Below are 24169 nucleotides of genomic sequence, written 5' to 3' on the forward strand. Positions count from 1 at the left end.
ATTTTATAAGTGAAAAGCAAAATACATATTTTTTCAGAAAAACTATTTGGGGAATTAGCAATGCTCATTTTGCATAAACAATGATTTCAAATGAGAATAGAAGGAATAATCCTATACAGCTATAAATTTTCCAGGAAAAAAACCTGAAATTGAATTGTATGTATATAAATGTGTTGACTCTTCTGCCAAGCTTAAATTTATAAATATATATTTATATATTAATAAATGCATATATATGTATATATTTATTTTATAAGTGAAAAGCAAAATACATATTTTTTTTACACTAATCTGTAATGACCTGGAAACTGCCAAACAAAAGCATCACAATCCCTCTGCTAATCTCCCCCTCTATCCCATTCAGGAAGGATGGCTATTGTCTACTTTATAAGCTCATGTTCAAAGCCATGAAGTCACTTGGTGGTTTAGGACAAATTGGAGCCATGACGGAAATCAGATGCCTTTTTGCAAAAGTTCTCAAGAGAATCCTCCCTTGACTGCTACTTTAACTCTACCTTCCAATACTCATTTGACCTGGACAAAGTCCTTTCTCACTTTGCACTTCCATTTCCTTACCTTATAGAATGAGGTCCTTCTTATATTATTGTATTGTCCTGTCCTCCTTATATTATTGTATTGGAAGGGAGTAACAGAAATGTGGATGTACAGAATTCTGAGCCTGGGGGGCATGAGAAACAGTAAGACAGGGAGTCTCATCCCTGGAGATAAAATAACACATATAGGGCAACTGACTTCTGGAAAACTAGTCAGAACCAGCAGAAAAACAGTCTGAGGGTGGCTTTGTGCCTCTTTGTGGCATGTGTCTCAACTGTACCATCTGGCTTCAGTCTATAATGAATCTCAGCTGGTAATCCAAGTCTGCTGTGGAATGAGACTTCTTGTGATTTTGTGTATCAAAAGCTTGGTACCAGTTCCTTCCCCAGAGGTACCTTCACAGTCTAAGCTCTCTGATGGGTTGAGCTTCCTTGCCCAGGGGGAAGTTTAGTTCAATCCTCGGTGTGAGAAAAAGTTTATTTTCCCTTATCAGTAATGAAGATGCGGACTTTGTGCATTTTGAAGCTTTCAGAACCTGAATAGCACGGCTGGTAGGAATAGCTTTATCATTCTTATCATCCTTCAGAAAGGGTCAAATGATCTGTAGATCAAGCACTCACCTCTAGGATTGATGTCTGCACTTGGAGGATCTGTTCATGGCCTTTGAGCTGCCGAATGCAGATTTTGCAGGACAGCTGGGTGGTGGTGGGCGTGTAACGCTCCAGGGAGAAGGCACAGTGCAGGGGCTGCCGGTTACTGCACCACACGCGAGAGAACGGGACTTCCTGCAGGGGAGACGGAGAGAAGGGATGGTTTGCAGGGCCCAGCTGAGATGAACTAGAACGAGAGAGACTTAATAGCGATGATGATGATGATGACAACGACGATGAAGACAATCACAGCAGAGATAATTGCCTAGGCAGCTTTAGTGGAATTGTTGTAAAAATAATGTTCCAGCAAATGCCAAGCAGCACAAAAGTAATTAATGTCAATTCCAATTGATAACATTTGAATTCCAAAACTGCACTGCAAGAGCTCAGATTTCACTTGGTGACACACAATTAGGAAGAATAACATCAAAAATTATCATTTTCATTCCCCGCTTAGAAAATATTTTCCTTTGGAAGACTCCTGTGAGCCATGCTTCTACTTCGGTCTGGGGGAGGACGTTATCTTTTTACCTATGTAAAAATTATGCTAAGGAACTGATTGGCCAGAACTTAACTCCATACCACAAACTCATGCAGAATTGTGAGAACACAACATTGCTCATGTATCCAACATAAAAATTAATACCTAGTGCAAAATCACACACATATACACACAGACAGGGAGAAAAAGAGGGAGGAAGGAGGGGAGAGAGACAGACACACATACAGGGCCACCCCAGAGTGATCTAGTTTGTCAATTCTTCATTTGCTCAATTTGTCCATTCAACCATAATGTATAAAGTGCCTGCTAATGACCAGACACTGTACTAGGTAAACAATAAGAAACAATAACAGATTCAGTTCCCCACTCTCAGGGGACATATGGACAACTGAGAGCTAAAAATACCTTTTAGTAAATGAGGAGGGAGATTATAAAATCTATAGATTACTCATTTTTCCCAGTATTAGCCATTGCTTGCTACCAGACTGTGTCTAATAATGTGAAGTAGAAGTTAGTCACTGAAATTTTTTCATGTACTAAAAAGTCTCTCTCCTTTCTAATCAAATGTGGCTTGGCCCTTAGCAATGACCACATATGCCTCTAGTAATCCTCACGCTCACTTTTTTCTCTATTTCTCACTATATTAGTTTGCTCCTTTACCTATTGCTAAAAATAAAATTTTCCGCAATATTAGAACAGAAAGGTGGCAAGACATGTATCAAATCTGGAAGTTTGGAACCCTGAACTATGACTGGTGATGAAGCCAGCATGTGTCATGAGACTAAAGAACATGACTGAAATGATCTTTTCCCTTTGAGAAGCTATGCGTTACCTAGTTATTCCCAAGCCCTTATGTGCACACTTGTTTAGATACCTTGCTTCCTAATTTTCTCTATAGAAAGCCCCATAGATTTTTATTTTGGATGTTTACTGGTAGACTTAGGAAGGAGGGATGGATGGACTCTAGATTGTTGTGAACTTGAAGAGAGGAGAGCCAGCTTTATGGGAGTATGAAATAACAAAATCAAATATTCTACCATGCATCTTAGCAATAAATTGTGGGTCATTTTGTTATTAATCCGGAACCAAAAGAAAAGTGGAGTTTCAAGAAGGATGTAGAGAAGGTCTGCAGGCGGGAAACTATCTGGCATTTCACAGACTTCATTCCTGTGCAAGAAGTGGGCTGTTAGAATGGAACTCTATCTTTGCCATTCTCTGTTCTTCCCCATGTGGAAGGGTCTTGAAGACTAAAAACTACATTTTAAAACTCCCCTGCTGGCAGTTCACATTTCCATTCTGCCCACAAGAGGCACTCATGCTAGATTTGGAAGGGAGAGGAAGTGCAGAAGCCATCACTGCCCGTCTAACATCAGCAGGCAGACCTGAAGGCTTCAACTGACAGCCCAAGAAAGGTGTGCAGGGGCTTCTGGACATTCCCTGGAGAATCCACTGCTTTAGTGCTGGTGCACTTTCCTGAAATTCCTGACCTGACCGGTTTTCTAATACCACTAGTAGCTTTCTCTGACCTTGGCTCTCCACAGAGGTTTCGTAATCATATAAATCCCTTGATTAAATTTCCCCTCAGTTGAAATGTCTTGAGTGCTTTCTATTTTCTTGACTAAAACAATTCTTGATTTGAAAGAAGTTATCTTAGAAACTGATGTGAGTTGGGCAACCCTGAAAGGGGCTACTACTGAGTTCCAGAGGAAGGCTATTGTCTGGGGAAAATGCTGGAAGAGGCACCAAGCTAATGATCACTAAGGAAGCTTTTCGTTGGAGGACAACTTGCTTGCACCATCAGCTGACAACACATGTCCATTTAATGGTATCGCTTTCCCACTTTCTTCTAATACAAAAAATTTTGCTTATGATCTCTTCTCTTTTCTTCCTGTGGTAGATTCTGCAGCAGAGGGCATCTCTGGTTGGTGGGGCCTCTTGGCAATGCCTACAGGAAGTCATTTTCTCTAAAATACTCCAAATGACTTTTCACTTGTATCATCATGTGCACTTACAAGTTCTGCCATTTCTCCTTGTTATCTAATGTGATTCTTTTCCTAATTCTCCTAAGCTTTGTTCCACTTTGTAAACCATGGGCAGCCCTTCCTCCATATCAGCCTCCTACACTTCTCTCTTTGCCTTCTGTACTGTTCAAGATCCCATTTGTTCACACATGCCCCAACTGCCATCTCTCTGAGGAGGACTACAAAAACATCATCTCTGGCATTTATCTCATTATCCTCAATCCCTGGTATTATACCCCTAAGCGCTACAATAATCTTGTTTGGTCTTTACTTCTCTGGTAAATTTAACTTTTGGAAACTGATTGCTATCTTATCTCTCCCATTGTTCTTCTCCTCTAATATTCTGGTTTCCATTATGCTTCCATTATGGCTAACTCTGGTCACCTACTCCCAGTCTTCCTGCCTTCAAGCTCTACCACATAGAGCAAATGAGGGGGCTGGGACTTAATGGGAGAGGAATATAGCTCAGGAAAGCAGAAAGCAGTTGATTGGGATTATTCAGGAAATAGCATTATGGTTTTTTTTTTTTTTTTTTCCTACCTCTAATGACTGGGCAGGCATTGATGTGACCAGGCCACCTAGGAACTCTAAATTTATTACATGAGTCCTTTGCTTGGGGGGCCACAATGGAGATTTGATGCCTGCTGTCTCCTGCCTGGCCTTCAAAGGCTTCCACCATCTCTTGCCCTATACTTGTTCTCTCCCTTCTTATTTTTATTAGCCCTCAAATAAACTCTCTTCTCCAAACCAGTGAATTTTTGTAGAGTTGCTTTGCACCATGCACTTCAATGAAAGTAACCATAACACAGCACTCTGGAGTTCATAGGTACTTTTGCCTAAGGTGGTTTTGCCCAGCTAAGCTAAGTAGGAGATGCTTCCTAAAATTGAAATTTGAGTTATTATAGTGTAATGCAAGCACTTGGACTTCAGGGCTAGACAAAAAACTGTGCTCAAGGTCCAGCTCTTAAGCAAATGTACGTTTTCTGCAATTTGATTTGAATCGTTGGTAGTGCTTGCCTTCCAAAAAAAAAAAAAAAAGGCACTGACCACCCATTTAAAAGTGTCTTCTCTGGTATCATTTGCTAAATTCCCTGTATTTTCTCCTAAAAACACTGGAAGAAATATAAAAGAGTAATGCCTACTGCAGAGATAATTTTTCCTTGCAGAAAGACATGAGAATTAGCACCAAAAAACAATAAAACAAAAGCCCTCTTTTTTCTTTTCCATTCCATTGAACACAATCCAAACATTTAAAAAATCTGATTTTAAGACAGTATCAAGGGAATGCTTTTTATTGTTGACTTGAGTAGCAGCTGCCAATAGCATTCAACAAAACATTTTAAAATAATAGAATTAGAAGTGCCACGATTAGTGTGTTTTCACGGCAATCATCTTCACTTTCATTTATTCAAAAAAACAAAAACAAAAAACACCAACAAGCTCACTGAGCTGAGAGGAATTATGTGGAAAGTAATATGGGAGGAGAAAGTATAGCAAAGTTATGGGTGTTTAAAGAATTCCGGAAATGTTTTCATTTTGACTCCTATTATAATTAGGTTCTTAGCAGATGGAGAGAATGTAAATCATATCTTAGCAGGAGACAGACACTGGGTTCTCCAAGATACATAGCATGCTGGAAAGACAGCTGCTTTTACCCTAGGGAGGTGACAACTTGACTTTGTGTTTTGTTGGCTTTTAAAAATAATAATTTATTGTATTATGTTTATTACAGCTCCCCTACCCCACAGCCAGCAAGGAATAAAGGAAAGTGATTTAGGAGCTCCCAGGTCCCAGCAAGGAATAAAAGAAACTGATTTAGGTGCTCTCAGGTCCCAGTAACCTATTAAAAGTAGAATTATTTACCTCCCAGAGGAGGGTTGCTAATTCTACAGAGAGGGAAAATCATATATTCCTAATTGTGGTAGAGTCTTAGGGACTGACAAGAAAATTGGATATAATGAATTGTTTACTTGGGGAGACTAGCATCGTGGACCTCAGGTTTTCTTTGAACCAATGTCAGTGGCTGCTACCATGATGAGATTTCAGAAGACCTGACATAGCCTTTCCGACTTCTCACTCAATATACCTGGCTTCATAAGCAATGACATCTATAAAGTGTAATCCTCCAGAACCTAAACCAACAAGATTTAAGATCTAGTTGGTCCTTCAATATACAGGCTCTCATCACATATCTCTGGGCCCAACCTTGAACTCACACCATTCTAAAAACATTTCTCATGCAGTTTGTTGGTGTCTGATAGGGAAAACATTGTATGTACTGGGCACCTCCCCAGCCTGTACCTTTCTGGGAAATTTCTACCTTTCCCAGAAGAAAACAGGGAAGTTTCCTAGTAGAGTAAGTTTTGGGTACCAATTGTAATATGTCAGCCCCCAGACTCCTGATTTGAAGTTAGAGAAAGGGAGATTCACCAATTGAAGGAGAGACCTATAAATGATGTCAGGAATAGTGCGATTTTCTCTCTCCACAATAGCTCTCTGGGATAACGAGAAATAGGCCCTGTTAGTTCCTAACCACTAAGCCCTAATGAAAAGCCATTCTCTATTATCCACGCCAAGTTTGTCAGTGCACATGATGTTCTACATGAGGTTCAAGCAGGCTGAACACAAACCCTCCCCTAAGTGCTTACATCTAATGCCCAGAGCAAACACAGCATGGTCATTAAGCCAAGCACAATATGCATTCACACAAGCTGAGGATTTCAATGATGAGAGGGGCAAGGAAATTGGTGGTAGGGGTGATGAAGAGAAAGGAGGAATAGAGCGGAAAGCCATTTGGGGTAAGAAAAATGAAGTGGAAATGAAAACTCAGTGGCAAGCCTCCTGATGCAGAGAAAATTAAATTGTTTCTCAGCCTTCCAAGACTCTTTCAAATTATGCTCAATTACAAAAGGCAAATATTTATACATGTTCACAACTTCTATGTAATCCAGTCCATCCCAGCAGTAAAGCTTGCTGGGTTTCCTTGAAAGTCAATGTCCTCTGGCTTTGGCTGGTCCTGTTGTACCCTCTGAGGTCAGTAAACACTTAGCCCCCTAAGTCTCTTCTTCCTGGGGCTCTCTTTGGTATCCCTGGTGTCAGAATTATTGTTTAAGTGATGCTGCAAGGTAATGGTTCTTTCATCTGATTTTTTATCTCCAAGCATTAAACTTAATAGTTCACTTTGGACTGAGTCACTTGCATCAGATCCAGTGAAATGAGACCCTTATAGCCTATAAAGATTAATATGGAGGAATTTGCATGACTATCAGGACTTGTTTTAACAATACTCCGAAGTTCAATTTGGACTAGAAACTTTGAATACTGCTTACTGGAGAGCAAAGAGAACTACACCTTGAATGTCATAAACTATTTATTCATAGAAAACTTCTCCCCATGGAAAAAAATGTGGTGAATGTGCCCCTGGCCCTCCCAGGGGAAAAAAAAAATGCTCAGGGCAACGAGAGATGGTTGTGCTGCTTTGAATGCACTAAAACTGTACAGACAGGCAATTCCTCAGGTAGTAAGTCTGAAAAGTCAATAGAAAAATGCAGCCCTGTCCAGTTTTAAAATCCTGAATTTTAGAAGTTGGATGGTTGGTGGTACAACGTTTTTCTAACCATCATGATGCAGTCAAGGTTTTTTCTTTGTGACTAGGCTTGTTCCCATTCTGACCAGCTGGTATACCTGTGTATAGTTAAAAAAAAAAAAAAAAAAATGCTGCAAGGATGGAAGGTTACAAAACCCAGAAGACTCTACACATTACGCTGATGGGCAAAACAAAGAAGCCTGAAAGCATTCTGTGATTCCAGGTCAATGTGAGTCCACCAGAAGCTTTTCCAGAGCGAAGGAAATATCCTGTCCTTAGGCACTTGAAGTAAGACGACTGACTTTAGAAACTATGGAGGCTAGCGAGCTGCTTACTGTAATATGTAATATGTATCACTGGGAATTTTCATAGACTTGTTTATAAGAGATCTTTTAAGGCTAAACATGTACTTGAAATAACTAAATAGGATCCAAAGAGATTCTGAGTCTCCCTGAAATGTTTACTTTGTTTGATTGCTTTTTGTTTTTGAAATCTCTAACAGGAGACATGTGGACAATAAGTACCTTTAGATATTTATAAAAGGACTCTTAAGAAGTGTTCTGACCAGGCGCAGTGGCTCACGCCTGTAATACTAGCACTTTGGGAGGCCGAGGTGGGCAGATCACCTGAGGTCAGAAGTTCAAGACCAGTCTGGCCAACATGGTGAAACTCCATCTCTACTAAAAAATGCAAACATTAGCTGGGCATGGTGGCGGGCACCTGTAATCCCCAGTTGCTCAGGAGGCTGAGGCAGGAGAAGCACTTGAACTCAGAAGGCGGAGGTTGCAGTGAGGCAAGACCACGCCACTGTACTACAGCCTGGGCAACAGAGAGACAGACTCCATCTCAAAAAAAAAAAAAAAAAAAAAGAAAAAAGAAAAAAAAAAGAAAAGAGAAAGAAAGGCATGTTCTTTTTCCTTCCCATCTTGCCTGATTCATTTGGCAGCAAGTGCACTTCATATATGAAAGAAAAAAATCTCTTGTTTTCATCTGGCTAGCCATAGCTCTCTGCAACTCAAAATTATCACCCTTAAGAAGTTCCTCACTGACATTCAGTTTATTCACTGCTGAATATGATAAAGATGCTGTCTCATAATGAGCTGATTTTTAATAAAAACAAACCAACCCACCAACCTGGCTCTATGTTGTTAAATTGGCATCTTCAACCTATATTGAGCAATGATTCCAACAGGAGAGAAGAGAAATGCCATCTCACCTGACATGCAAGCACCTTTCTTCCCACCCATTAGAATGCTGTGAATTTATGACAATATGTTTCACTCCCTGTGTGTAGCCCAAACTGTTACATTTCTATGACAGTTTTGAGGCAGAATCCATCCTTTAAAGGAGGAAAATCAAGTGGACCCTTGCCAGGATCTGTGACAGGCTTGCTGGTTAAAGCAAAGCCGTTTCTGTTAGAAACCCATTTGGCCAGTACCTGGCAGGCAGTGAATGGTTTAATTCTCCAGAGGAATGGGGGAATATCAAGGACAGAGATCTGAAGACTAAAGGTATTCCCTTTGAAATGCAGCAACTTTGGTTCTTCCAGGAGCTGTCCACCTTGATGCCTTTCATCTGAAACCACTTCCTATAGGAGAAGAAAAAGAAAAGGGGATCAATAATGAAATATCCTGCTTATATATTTCCTATCTATGGATATGCACGCTCACTACCATGTGTCTTCCACAAACGGACAGACAGCGTAGGAGAAACATACTTCTTTATATCCCCATAGCCCATAAAGTTCAAGACTAAGGATTAACAACTGCTGAGTGACAAGTATTTGGTTAGAAAGAGACAATATTTTTGTTATTTGTGTTGCTTAGGGCTTTAAACTACACTGTGCCTTTATTTAAACCTCAAAGACCTCCCCTGCCCCCAAGCAAATCATAATACTTCTGGGTTTCCACAACTGTAGGAATTTCACTCTGTGACCATAATCAAGGGATGCATTCATGCTCAACCTGACACATCATCATATTTCACACTAACTAGAAACAGCCCCCCTCCACTCTGGTTCAATTTTTCTTCACTAATGCAGGCATTATATGATATTTATTCTTTTGGCCTAAAACAAATGTTCCAGTGTGCATGTATCATGTTTATTTGTAGTCATGTTTGTAAAAGTTATTATACCAAAAGGCCAAGAAAAAATAAGTTGTTTATCAAGGTAGCTGTAGCTCAGGAAAACAGAAAACAAATTCCTGAGGAAACACTCCTGTAGCTTTCACTGAAAAATCTTTATGTAATACAATCTAATACAAACTCAATTCACATATGTTCTGTTGAGTAAACCATTTCATTGGTTCCAAATTTGTGGTGTTAGAATCATATTGGAGAGATGATATAACAAATGGAATAACAAAACAAATACATATTCAGTGAAGTGCTAAATGATTGTGCGGGATTGAGGCTTTCGGTGTTACTGAAGATAAAGAGATCTCCTTAAGTCCATTTTTAAAATCACCATTAATTGACATATTATTTCCTTGCAGAGCTAGGAGAAATTAAAAATTGAAATCCTTTATGTCCTATAATCTCAGATTCTAAAAAAAAAAAAAAAAAGACTGTTAGAAAACAAATAGGTTTATAAACACAATCAAACTTACATTTCGATTATCAATGAGTAAAAACACCTTTACTTGTTATCTTATATCCATCTCTTGTCCATAAGTAGAATGACAGCAACAAAAACATTTTTGACTAAACTGTCATCCAAGTTTTATCCTTCACATACACATTAACTGTTAATAGGTTGCCAGTATCTTTTTCCAGGACTGAATCAGTGGCATTTTCTCCAGCTCTTTGGTGTTGCGTGTGGGAAGGGTGTTTCCTAGGGCCCAAGGGTCAGTGATAAACTAGATGTGATGATAGAAATATTCTATCTCTGTGTGGCCCATGATGGTACCCACTAGCTACAGTGGCTATTAAGTACCTGAAATGTGGCTACAGTGATGAAGGAGTTGAATTTTTAATTAAAGTTAAATATCCACATGTGATTAGCAATGACCATACTGGACAGTACAGTGCTAGGTAATTCACAATCTTGTGGATTTCAGAGTTGAACATGATAACATGGTAGCCAATGTCTGGTGGGGGTTACAAGAAATGGAAGAAAAGAGGCACTATGGGAAGGATAGGAAATTAATTCTAAATGCCTGCTTGGTTGAGACATTAGGCGGTCTCTGGTCACTGATTCCTTCTTTTGAGATTTACTAAATTTCCATGAGAGCTATGTTAGAGCTGGACAGTGGGTGTGCAGAAATGAAACAGTCTCTGCCACCGAGAAACTTACAATACTGTGAAAGGGTCAGGACACTAGGCATTGATTCTAATATAGTATATATTACCATGCATATATTCCTAGGAGGTTAAGGAAGACAGAAGGTGCCCCTGACCCGGATGGGAGGACAGACCAGGAAAGGAGTCTGGGCATTACTAGGGGAGGTAGCATTTGAGCCAAACTTTGAAATAAAGGGAGGAGCTGGCCACTAGACAAGGAAGGAGAGGACATTCCAGACGCTGAGCAGGGCATTCACAAGCATGGTGGCTAGACAGAGCTGGGATGGAAGGTTGAGGTGGAAAGTGTGTGATTGGAGATGATGAAAATGTGGGGCAGAAACCAAATAACAAATTCTTGCTTGCTACGCTAGGGACTTTGTATTTTATTTTTGAGTACTGTTGCTCTGGTTTTAAGGTGCATTAAAACTCTTTTGGTGTCTTCATGTACTCAAACGAATACCAGTCTTGTAAATTGAAGATAGCAGCATAAAATTCTAATCACATTTCTGTGTAGTTTTGGGCAAATTATTTTCTTTAGACCTCAGTTCCTTACCTGGGTTTATTTATAGCCAAGCAAAATAATTAATATATTAACCTATTTTTGCAATTCTTGTGCAAGATTAGAAACAAGTACAAACAAGAAATGTGCTTATTAAGACCATATTAAAGCCATAGTATAACAGCAACTCTTCTAAGTGTACTTGAACTAGGCTTTCTCAAGTATACCCTTTTCTTTAAATTTAACTTTCCTTAATGGACATGAAGTAGTCGACACTAGGAAATGAAGTGAGTTCTTCAAGGTCATGTGTTACTTATTGTAGTGCTAGACTATTTTGTTATTTAGACACTACACACAATAGTTGTATTAGAAGGGAACTTAAGATTTAGAGCACCAAGTGCCTTATTTACACATGAAAACACGGAAGTCCCCTGAAGAAAGTTGTTTGCCTAAAACCACATGGCTAATGGGAGAGCTGAGACTAGACCAGGGCAACTTGATCGTGGTCCAGTGTTTTTTCTTAGATTTCCCTGCCTTTTCTTACTACTATGCTTTTTTTTTTAAAGAGTCATGTGAAGGTCATTCTGTGATTAACTCTGTCTCATAAATAATTTTTCATTGGTGCAGGATATATGTATAAGATGATGTAAGTCAATCTGTATGTGCCCTAGAGTTATATGTACTGTCTACACAGTCCATGAAACTCAGAATGGATAATATTACAAATTTTAAAAATAGATATCTGCTTATAATTATCATGGAAGAAAATAGTACCTAGAGCAGAAAATAGTTCTGCTCTAGGGCCTCAAATTTAAATACAACATGATTTATTTTTTGCTCTTTTCACTTACTCCTTAAATCTGCACATATTGAGCCAACAACATAGAAGTAACAGTGTCTTATAATCTTGTACAAAATATTAAGCAATTACAGTTATTCTATAATAAAACAATTATTAAAATGAAAAAGCCCAGTAATGAACTAATAATTGTATTTATAAATTTGTAAAGGCACAATTAGCTTCAAAGTTAAATAAACAGACTCCTAAGTATGAACTTTAAAATACTCTCCAAATACAGTGGATTGCATTTAACACAGGGTTCCCTGAGCCTACTGTATTACTCTAGGAGGCTAGGTCTGGGTATATATAAGTATTTCTTGGATGCTTCTGATGACCAGCCAGGCTTGGACAACTCTGCTTAGCTAGTTCTAAATCACTCATAGGGATGAATTATACCAAAAGTGAGGCTTGATAGTAATTTGATTTTTCCAATCTGCCTTCTATGTGACAAGGACCTCCTGTTAAATACCTCATTCCATTGTTAAACTGATAATCTGAGTAAATGGAACTAGGAAATAGGGTCTGGCCAGTTTTTTTTATATATCAAATGCACCTGAAGTCTCTGGATGGTGGTTTTTCTCAGCATTCTGTTTCATCATTTTACATTGGGGTTGCAAGTCATCCAGTTCTAGGAGCTGTGGCCAGGAAAAACTTGTGCTTTGTGCCTCACTGAGCTCTTTATGTTGATTTAATCAGACAGGCAGCAATATTCAGGTGTGCTTCAGGGATAGTAAAACAGGCAGGCTGAATTTACATATTTATGAGACAAAACTGTTTGAACTTAAACACACACACACACACACAAATTATGTCACTATGGTGTTTTCCTTTAAACGCTTTACGTGAACAGTATTTCCCAAGATTGCATTATTGAGGAACACAAGAACTACATCTAGAGGAAATCCTTTGAAATTAGATTCTAAATCCACCTTAATGCCAAGTAAGTAATGAGTATGAAGAGTACTATATAGGAGTGCTGGGAGCAATGGCAAAAAAAAAAAAAAAAGAAACAAAAAAACCCTAGTTGTTTTTTTCTGTTTTCTTTCTTAGATAAGATAGGGAACTGCTTAATTCCTTGCTTTCCTATGTCAAGGTTTGTTAAAGCTGTGCATGTGTGTGTGTTTTTGTGTGTAATAATCAAAAAACCAGGTCTTAAAATGTTACTGCTTCGAAGATATATCACCATTTCTCAACCTTTGGTTTGAATTTATCAGAGTCAGCGATGTCAAACATACAAGCATAAAATGGCAGCCCTAATTATTACAAAAGCGCAAAAGCAAGGACAAGAAGTCATTTATTTATTGTCTTCTTATTCTTTTCTCACCTACCTACAGGCAGATGACATTGTTATTTTTTAAAAACATAGCAGATTTAATTTTTCATAGAGACGATTTTAGATGTGTTTATCAGAACAGATCTTCAGAAATCTGAAACTAAATTATGTCTTAGCCAGGTACACAAAGTATTCTGTTTTTGTCAAGGAAATTGCTACTATTACTCAGATAAGCTACCCCCAGAGCAAATGAGACTCAAATAGAGTAGACCTGTAGGGGGTACAGGGAAAGGAAGAAGGGAAAGGAAGATAGGACTAAAAATAGAGAATGTCCCTATTTAGACACTGAAATTCTTTCAAGGAATATTCTACAGTGGGCCCATTATATTGCCTGGTCCCCACCTAGTTCTGAGAGGACAGGTGGAGTTGAGTCTCTACACGTTCCTTCTCACAAGGTCTTCTGGGGAGAAGGTAGGCATTTCAGTGTTTTATGGGATACAATCTCCGAGTGAGACATCAATGAAATGAAAGATGCAACCACGCACTTAACCTCAGCTTCCTTTTGGTTAAGAGCACAGAGTTGGGCCCTTATCTGTTATCATTCTTTGAGATACGAAAGATACACTGCAATAAATACAGCAGCTGTCACAACCATGCTCACATTGATTTCCTAATTACAACAAACATGTCATCATAAGGATAGTTGAAGCACATTCCAGGGTGGGCAATTTCTGCAGAAATGCTCCATGAAAAATTGCTTACTGATTTTGATTAAGAAGTCAGGGTTCTTTCAGGGTTGCAGAAAATATTATCACTGTATACTATATTTTCAGCTTACGCCACAGAAGTTGGGAGAGCTAAATACCAATTTGTGAGGTCATTTAGGGGTTCAAAAAGGGAACTGTCGTTAAGGCTTTCCTAAAATAGAACTGTTTTAATGGGTTAGTAACTAATTTCCTCCTCCAATGCAATACCATGTATGAAGCCATCACAATATGAAACGATTTGGGATATGCAGGTGATCAAAATAAATCTCTGCAGAAGGCCCTGAACACATTCACTCAGCAAAGTAAAAATCCAGAAAGCAAGACAGTTTCAGAAACAAAACCCCGAAACTAAGACTGAGGAATAAATGGCTGTTTCCTCTACTAGGAAGTCTCAGTTCAGAAAAGCCACAAGTTTCATTTTAATCCCTATGTGGGCCAGAAAAGTTATTCAAGCAAGGTTGATGATCTTTCAAAACCCCAAGGGGGACACATGGCCTTTCTGCTCAATGACAGCTGTCACATACATCCTGTCAATAAGAAGTACAACCAAACATAACTTTATTTGCCATTATAGGAGAGAGAAAGAATCACGGAGGTAAAAAGATTAGGACAAATGGGGTCAAAGGTATTTCTACCAAAAAACATTACTCTAAAGCAAAATTAAAGAAATACCTCTCGACTGGGCGCAGTGGCTCAAGCCTGTAATCCCAGCACTTTGGGAGGTTGAGGCAGGTAGATCGAGACCATCTTGGCTAACATGGTGAAACATCATCTCTACTAAAAAAAAAAAAAAAAAAGCCAGGCGTGATGGCAGGTGCCTGTAGTCCCAGCTACTCAGGGGGCAGAGGCAGGAGAATCGTGTGAACCTGGTAGGCGGAGGTTGCAGTGAGCTGAGATCAGGCCACTGCACTCCAGCCTGGGGGACAGAGCAAGACTCCATCTCAAAAAACAAACAAAGAAAAAATACCTCTCAATGATGAAATACACTTGGATTCGATTAGAGGGAGAATAACATTCTCCCTAGTACTGTCTAAAAAGATTCTATTACCAACCAAAAATGGATAGTGGTTTGAAAACTATGGTTAGGGTGTTTTCATGATGTCTACAATAATTGGTATTCATCTGTGAATACTGGAGCCATGGTAGAATATAGTAGAGATGAAAATAGATGATCTGAAAGTCACTGAGAACAAGCTCTTTAAGTATATGTCTATCTCACTGCTATATACATCAGCTGGGAGACCCTTATTCAAAGAAAACTCCAAAGTGGTTATGAGGGCTGACTTCCAAGACAGTTGTGTGAACAGCTCCACACAGTCACAGTAGTCAGCAGTGGGTTATCTACATCAGCCAGGAGATTGGAAATCTTCCATGATGTTCCATGGTTACTCCAGTTTACTCAGCCCTTAAAATCTGGTTGAGTTACTAAACATCCAACTTGAGTCATGGTGCATTTTACAACTGGTGAGTAGTAGTAGTGACCCCAAGATGAACCCTCTCTTTAAGATATTTATTCTTTATTTTTGCTTCCTGAATATCTGTTATATATTTTCTCTTGGAGCAATCCTCTTATGGCGGGATGGGGAGTGCAGAGGAAGAGTATTAAATGACAATGGTGGGAGGAAGTTTAACTACTTACACTGAAGTTTCTTATTCCACAAAATGGCACGCCTCTGAAAGAAGTCTCTTTTGTGAGCAGCCAAAGAAAAAGTGTGCCCTTCACAATGACCTGTGCTACTTAAGAGATACTCAGGAGCAGTTCGGGAACACAGGCTGGCACTGTGTCACCTTTACTGGCTTATGTTCAGGAGTGAGGTCATGATATTTTTTTTCTACTGGTAAACACGAGTTTTCCAGCTCAGTGTCTTAAAATCTAGTTACTGAGAAAATGCTCTGCATAATGGACTTAATGACCCAAAACTGGAATAGCAGGGATCTAGAATGAGGTGTGTCAGGAGAGCTATGCTATTTATATATGGGCAGAGCTTACACAGGCAGTTCTGCATCATCCTTGCTGCTATTAATAAACTTGCAGTCTTCCTGAGTAGCTAAATTAAAATGAATCTTACATGATTAAAAGTACCAAAAATGGAAAGGAACCTTGAACCATCTCTGCCCTAGTAGCCCTGATAATTAATAGACTATATGCCCAGGATAGAAAATGACTACCTCGTGATAGGTATGATTTATAATTGTGGCTCCCTAACTACAACCTTCAGTTGATTCAAGCAATTTTCTCCCTGCCCTCTGCACATCAAATAACTCTCTTTGTTCCTGTGGTTCATGCTATTTTTTTTTTTCTCTTGATGTGGTGTTCCTTTCTGTTTTGTTCCTAAATCTCATCCATCCATGGAAATTTGTAGAAGAGTTCTCAAAAACTCTTCTCCATTTGTGTCTCTGCTGAATTCTGACTACATGTCTGGTCAGTTGCATAATTTAGTACACAATGTTCCGCACATGCCTTAGTTTAGCCCTTCTCTCTTCTTGAATTTCAAGTACCCCAACCCCTCTTACATTGCTGACCACACAGTAACATGGCTCTTGCTTCAAGGTAGGTATCCCAGTCAAACCAGTGGTGAAACTGCCATTGCAAAATTATAACAGTGAAAGCCATCTGACCTCACCAACTTCCTCTTACTGTCAACCTCCAAGCTGTCCTTGTTCATTCCCGTGTATAGGCCAAACTAACTTTGGGAGGAACTTAGCTTATATTACAGTTTAACTTTGAAACAAAGACAGTAACAGTGCTTTCCCAAAACAAATCCCCTTCCCGCCTGGAGACTAGATTGCCTTTGTAGGACTAACACATCAGCCACAAGATTAGAAATTATGGTTTGGGAGTCATGCAGCTGGGGGCTACAAGATTCTGACACTCTCCAAATTGCTCCTGGGGATAACATTGCTATTGTAAATCCTAAAATCAGTGCTTGAGATATTTTGCAGACCCTGCACATGGATCAGTAGGCACCACCCGATGAATAAACTGGCTCATCTATCTTGTGGCCCTGACCCAGGAACTGACTCAGTGCAAGAAGACAGCTTAGATTCCCCATGACTTCATCTCTGAAGCAAACAGTTAGCACTCCCAACTCACTAGTCCCTACCCACCAAATTATCCTTCAAAACAATGATTCTTGAATTCTTGAGGAGAACGATTTGAGTAATAATAAAACTCCAGTATCCCGCTCAGCCGGCTCTGTGTAAATAACTCTTGCAATTCCTCTGTCTTAATAAATCGGCTCTGTCTAGGGAGTGGGCAAGGTGAACCCATTGGACAGTTACAGTGGCATGGGTTCATTTTCCAGACCCTCAGTAATAAAATTTTCAATTGATACTGATCTTTTGGAAAACCCACACTTTCATGACACCAAAAGAAAATTATTAAAACAAAGGCTGACCTGAAATGCACAAGGGGTATTGTCCACACAGTAAACTCTCAAGTTGTAATCCAGTGAATTACAGGACATGCAGCCAAAAACCGCCACCTTCAGTTGCTTCACGGCACAGTCTGTGATTGGCTCTCCAGTGAGTGCATAGGTCCCAAAGCTGTCTAGGAGCACATGACATGCAAAGGGGTCCAAAAGGCAGTAACAGGATGTGGATTCATCTTCCACTGACATCACTTCCTGTTGGGAAAGGTGTGTTTATTCTCTCACTTGGAAATAAGATGTGATCTAACCATTATATTGCCAGGACACAAATAAATGAACACACAAATATAAATTTCTTTTTCAGAATAGTCCTATTGCCCAGTTATCCTGATGTTAACTGTTCCTCTTCTATCAAAATAAGTGCTGACATCAAGAACTCAAGAAATGGGTTGGGTGTGGTGGCTCATGCCTGTAATCCCAGCACTTTGGGAGGCTGAGGCAGGCAGATCACCTGAGGTCAGGAGTTCAAGACTAGCCTGGTCAACATGATGAAACCCCATCTCTACTAACAAAAATTAGCCAGGTGCGGTGGCACACGCCTGTAATCCCAGCTACTCGGGGGGGTCTGAGGCAGAAGAATCACTTGAAACTGCGAGGCAGAGGTTGCGGTAGGCTGAGATCGCTCCACTGCACTCCAGCCTGGGCAATAAAGTAAGACTCCGTTTCAAAAGAAAAAAAAAAAAAAAAAACTCCAGAAATGGTTATGTTCAGTGTGCTAGAATTTCTACTTCATTGGTTATAATAACAAAAATCACTGTGAAAGTTCTATTTCTGGCTAATTTGTTCAATGTTGAGTTTTAGAAATCTTAAACCTTATCAATAAGCAACCTTTTTTTAAATTTATTTATTTTTACAAACACCTGTTTCTGACAACTCTTTGAATATCCTTAAGGTAATGTTTATTTTCTCTCAAACATTTTATCCTCTTTCATCCCACTGAAATCATTTACAAGGGACCACTAAATAAATGAATTAGATAACATGTACTAGAATATTTCACCCTCCCTGATAAGAACTTTAGTATATGTGACTGGTTTGATAGAGCATAAATATAACACCATCTGTGTATAAGAGATTGTGAGGAAGTGCTGGGAAGAAAAATTAAAGTGGCAAAAATCAAAGCAAAGCCAAACATAATGGGAAGAGGATGAAAACATGGCCCTTTAGGAAACCCATGGAACTTCATGCCCCAGGAAATCTGTTCACGGTTGCACTAAGACACACTAAATAGCAGAGTGCATTCCAGAATAAAGAAAATAGTTTCAAGACACTAGTGGGCAGGGTAAAGGTAATCCATTGCAGCAACTGGGAATTTTCTTCTCCTAAAGAAACATGATTTTCCTTTTACTTCTTTGGCCTGAAGTGCCTTCTGGGAGGAAGACCCTAGGGCTGGCTGGAACAGGTCATTGTGTTGCAACAAAGATAATTCTCCCAGTTTCATGCAAGCTGACTGCAGATGGACATAAAGGAAGCCCTATCAGGCAGATAAATCAGAGCTTTCACTTAAAATAGTAATTCAACTGCAATCTGTCTTTGCTGTGACTGTCTCCCCTGTTGTTAATGTCTTATTATGTATCCTCATTCTCTTTCCTTGTCTCCTACTGTATCCCTTTTGTATGCACTCATACACACAGGAAACAGACACTGATAATAATTCTTAATGTGTTCGTTAACTAAAAAAAATATATTAAGCAGCAAATGTGTTCCTGATTAAACATAGTTACCTTAGAATCCCCAGGATGGAAAAAAATAGACATAGTTATTTTCCTTCTGAACACAGACTGCCTGCCCTGAACCTCCTCCCTAACTCCACAGAGGCCACAGAATAATGTCCATTAAGACAGGGACGAGGCCAAGGAGGAAGTGAAGGGGATCAATGAGCAGGTATGTAGGTATAGATGAATATGTGGGTAATTATAACTGTATTCTAAAACCAAACAAGAAAGCTCTGGATTATCCCTTGCTTCTCTTTTCTATTATAATGGGAAAAAGAAAAAAAAAAAAAAACTAGCCAATATGTTTAGGATATTATAAAATACTTGCCACCAACCCTTTGCCAACAAAGAAATGCTGATTTGTGGTGTTAGATGTTAAGGTTAAATCTATCCCATAGGTGGAACCCAATTTCCATTGTTTAAAAAAGGAAGTAAACGGTCTCACCTCCCATTTGCCCTGCTGTGTCCTCTTCTTTAAATGGATATTCCAGTGCTCAGAACTGACATCTGCACAGTGTGGGATGGTCAATGCAAAGGGAGTGGTGACGATCATGTCTGGAGGACCACAGGTGACTTCAGGACTCAGGAGCACCTCAGAGCCATCTGACTGGAGGCTTCACAGTTGAAAAAAGGATAAAAGAGAGGAGTATGTAGAGGAGGGGCCATATTTGAATGAGAATTTGGTTAACAGACTGAGGTTTTCTTCAGGCTTATAAATATTCCTTTCCAGGATTTTCTTTTACAAAGGACTGGTCTGGAGAACAAGCATTTGTCATGAAGTTCTCAGACACACGGAGAGAGTTTAAGCCTAGATTTCAAATCTAGGTTTTGATAAACCCACCAACAAAATGACAAATGCTTCTTTAGAAATACAGGGCAGAATTGGAGAATGCAAAGACCTGGCTGGTGGGTCATGCACCAGCTACTGAATCCTTATTATTGTTGATGCCATTATCAATGAGCAAACAAAAGCTTTATAGAAATGACTGATCTCGTCATCTCGTTACCATCAAATTCCTTTCTCACGAAAACACAATCTAAAATATTCTTAATGCTGGAAAATGATAAAGCAAATTATTATGAAGCAAAACAGTATTTTGAAGATACACACTGAGTGTGTGTATTCTGGCTTTGAAAACATTTATTTTTTGCCAATGAACAAATATACAGCTTATATAGCAATAGCACAGTAGACAGCTACAAATGTGCATAATATCATACATAAATGTATATCTTTCAACTCTTTTCTATTTTAGATCTAAATTTAAAATCATTCAATCCAAACCTGGTGTTCAGCTTTTCTGAATTGTGAATTATTTACAGTGAGAATGCAGAGTCATGGAACAGATCAAAGAAAGTGAAAGTTAACTAAAATGGAATCATCATACCTCATTGAATGCCTCCCTCTTTCATGTCTTTGGCTTTTGTTTTTAATCTGCACCCCCAAACAGTAAGGGGGAGTAGTTTACAGAACAGTAATCAGTGAGAAGAACCCAGATGTCTGCTTATTTTTCCTCTAATGGCATATGTGTTCTTCAACAACCTATTTGATCCTTTGTTTGCTGGATTTTCACTTGTAAGAAAAATAATAATATTGAATATAGAGCAATGCTATGGGAGAGCTGGAATTGGTATTATTACCAAAGCTTTTACTTATACTACCTAGGAAGGACATTGAAATATGTCACCCTTGACTAAAAAAGCAATTCCTTGGGCAAAATAAAGATAAAATTTAATGCTAAAAGATACCATCTTTCCCATGATCTTCTATAAACAAAGAGTTTTTCTCTGAGTTCATCTAATGTGCTATTCATTTCTGAATTGCTTATGCTGACATCTATTCTCTCAAGTTTGTAATGGTTATACTTGAGCTCATTATCTATCACTTGCTGCTGCAATAAAGCCAAGCCATATAATTGAGGAGCATCCTATGTCTACTTTGTCTAAAACAGTAGATGTAACATTATCACATTGTCTCCTCCCCTCTCCAAGAAGCCCTGGAGATGCCTTTAAAAAGTTGAGTCTCCCACAAAGGTAACCACAGTCCAAAATAGACAATTCTTCCTATACGAGCAAAACACAGGTTAAGATGGTCATGTCTTCATTTACCCTTAAGTAGGGGAGGCAAGGAGAGGGGACTGGAAAGCAGTGTATTAGCAACATCAAATGCTCTGTGGAAAGCCTAGAATAATATACTCAAGATTTGGAAAAAAAAACATAAAATTCAAATATGCAGCCTGTATGTGGGTGCCTGCCAGCGGCCATCAGAGAGGGTGAAGCGCTTTCCATGTAATTACTGCCTGCATTCATCATGGACAGGAATAGCAGGGATGCTTATGAGTGACCGATGACAAGCTCTCCTAAAAGAACTATTTAATTGCTTTCAGAGAATTATCCTCCTTGTTGAACATATTGTTCAAACATATGGGAATTTGGGGAATTATTTAATGCCAAATGAACTGAAATCAGCTAATTAGATGAACTCTCACACTCGTGAATAGCAAGACTCCTTTCACAGTGGTAACTTAAACAGCTTTAGGAGTCAGAGGCAGTGCGTACTGAATACGAGCCAGGGCATGGAATAGGAGTTTTGTATTAAATAGGCATTAGGCATTTCCTTAAGTGCAAAGTAAGTAAATCAAGATTTATACTGAAACCTCCCACTGTGAAAATAGTGTCCATGGGTATAGGTCTCTCTCTGGTGAAGGAACAAAACTTCACCAGAAGTTCACCAGAACTTCACAAAAATCCCTCAATATTTTTTCTCCCCACGATTAATAACAATTTGCCCTTTTCTGCTACCTTCTATCTGTAACAATCAGGGAGATTTACAAATATTAATTAAAGCTCTTCGCACACCTATAGAGGCAGGTGTTAACAGCATAAGGTCACAGAGGAGTCAATCAAGGTGATGGCAGGAAAATAACCCAAAATTTCTCACTCACAGGCTCTCGCTCTCTGTGACCAGATTGTACTTTTCTACTCTGTTACCATTTTAGGAGATTTCTGGCCAAATTGCTGGATCTTATGACATCCCAAGGAAAGATCAGGGAACGGGGTTGCAATATAGTCCAAGGGTAATCATGGATACAGATTCAGGACATTTGAGGACAGAGGGCTGCGGAGCGAAGCCTTTAATTGGATGTGGACAAAAAAATGAGCCTTCTTAAGGAAATCATAGATGGCGTTTAAACTTTCCAGCATTGCATAATCCACAAAAAGGCAGTATACATGTCCCTGCTGGGGCGGGGGGGAGCGCATAAAAAGGTAACACATTTTTCTAAAATTGCTGTGAGCTAATAATAACTGTGAACCAATAAAAGCAGTGATTTCAGGATAAAAATATGAACCACCTCAATGTATCACATACCCTAGTGTGGTCTGTAGACTGAAAAACCTTTTTGCATAGAACTTTTGCTACTTAATGTTTTTCATTGTTCTCTATCTATACATACATATGCACATATACATACATGCATATATATTTGTACTTTAAATGCTGTGTATAGATAGAAAAAGTTTAACAATTTGAGCCCAGTCTTATTTCTATAGGAACTCTGCTTTCTGAGATGATTAATTCATGCAATTTTCATACATTGTCATTGCATCAATGTACGCTTTGACTTAAATTCTCAATGCCTTAGGAATGTGCATGATGGGCATTTAAGGCTCCTTGGAAATGATGCTGGTCTCCTTGCTTTTATTCTCGCCTTTCACAGTCTGTCCTCCATGCAGCCACCTCAGTCATCCTACCAAAAATGCCAGTGTTTTCTCACCTCATGGAATTGCTACAATTCGTACTCCTCTGGAGTGCTGGGTGCTGCCTGGAAGAGCTTTCCCCTAGACATCCACATGATTTACCCCCCTTGTGCCTGTCAGGTTCTTGCTTAACTGACATCTACTAATGAGGTTTTCTCTGACCAGGCCTTGGTAATTGCAACATTCCCAATACTAAAAGCGGATCTTTGTTTGGCTTTTTCTCCTCAACACTTAATTCCCTCTAGTGTACCATACCATTTGCCTATTTATTGTTATTTTTTCTGTCCCACTAACTAGAATGTAGGCTCCTTGAGGCCAGGGAATTTTTTTTTTTTTTTTTTTTTTTTTTTTTTTTTGAGACAGAGTTTTACTCTTGTTGCCCAGGCTGAGGTGCAGTGGCACCACCTTGGGCTCACTGCGACCTCCGTATCCTAGGTTCAAGTGATTCTACAGCCGCAGCTGGGATTACAGGCACGTACTACCATGCCCAGCTAATTTTTGTATTTTTAGTAGAGATGGGGCTTCACCATGTTGGTGAGGCTGGTCTCGAACTCCTGACCTCAGGTGATCCACCCACCTCGGCTCTCAATGTGCTGGGATTACAGGCGTAAGCCACCACCCCTAGCCCAGGGATTTTTTTTTTTCTGCTTAGCTCATCATTGCATCCCCAGTGCCTCATATATGCCGGCTGTAAGCACTCAAAAATACTTGTTGAAAAGGACACAGAAGCCGGCTTGAAGAGATTCTCACTGATCAAATCTGGAACCTTTTGAGCATCAGAGTAAATCATGGCAGTAAAGAATTATAACCTATTGAGTCATACTATAAGAATCCACAAAATAAAAATCCACATAAGAATGAATCAATGAGAAGGGAAAACTCTTCCACATAAGAGAAAACCAACAAATAAATGTAGAAAACCATCAATTAGCAATCAGCTACATTAATACTTGGTTGAGAATCATAAATGGATGTTAACCTATTGGGTGAGAGTTTAAACAGTAATAAATAACTATTTACACATTCTCAAAGTATCTTCCCACCAGGTACTTAACTGTTTACCAAGGGTAAAAGAGTACTTCACAGCAGACACCACCTAACATGAATGACCAAGTTAACGTTCCCTGGAATAGGATGGATCCACAGAATATACCTCTCGACAGGACACAGTGAAGAGAACCTAGCATCACTTCTGTGACATGCCGGCTAAAAGTCCACAGCCTGAATCTCCTCATAAGGAACCATTAGACAAGCTCAGAGGAAAGCACATTCTGCAAAATAACTTATC

The 24169-nt window shown here is 39.2% G+C and overlaps 1 protein-coding gene across 1 annotated transcript in view; it reads right to left on the reverse strand.

The window, feature by feature from the left end:
- UNC5D (unc-5 homolog D (C. elegans)) overlaps positions 1-24169 on the reverse strand; it is a 606477-nt gene that overhangs the window by 29150 nt on the left and 553158 nt on the right. Inside the window, exons 12-15 of the mRNA XM_011964768.1 lie at positions 19568-19736; positions 17375-17602; positions 8753-8902; positions 1176-1340 (exon numbers count right to left, since the gene is read on the reverse strand). Of these exons, the coding sequence (XP_011820158.1) occupies positions 1176-1340; positions 8753-8902; positions 17375-17602; positions 19568-19736 (712 nt within the window). The remainder of the gene's footprint in view (positions 1-1175; positions 1341-8752; positions 8903-17374; positions 17603-19567; positions 19737-24169) is intronic.

The sequence above is a fragment of the Mandrillus leucophaeus genome, unplaced genomic scaffold (genome assembly GCF_000951045.1).
Source record: "Mandrillus leucophaeus isolate KB7577 unplaced genomic scaffold, Mleu.le_1.0 Scaffold705, whole genome shotgun sequence".
Classification (NCBI taxonomy): domain Eukaryota; kingdom Metazoa; phylum Chordata; class Mammalia; order Primates; family Cercopithecidae; genus Mandrillus; species Mandrillus leucophaeus.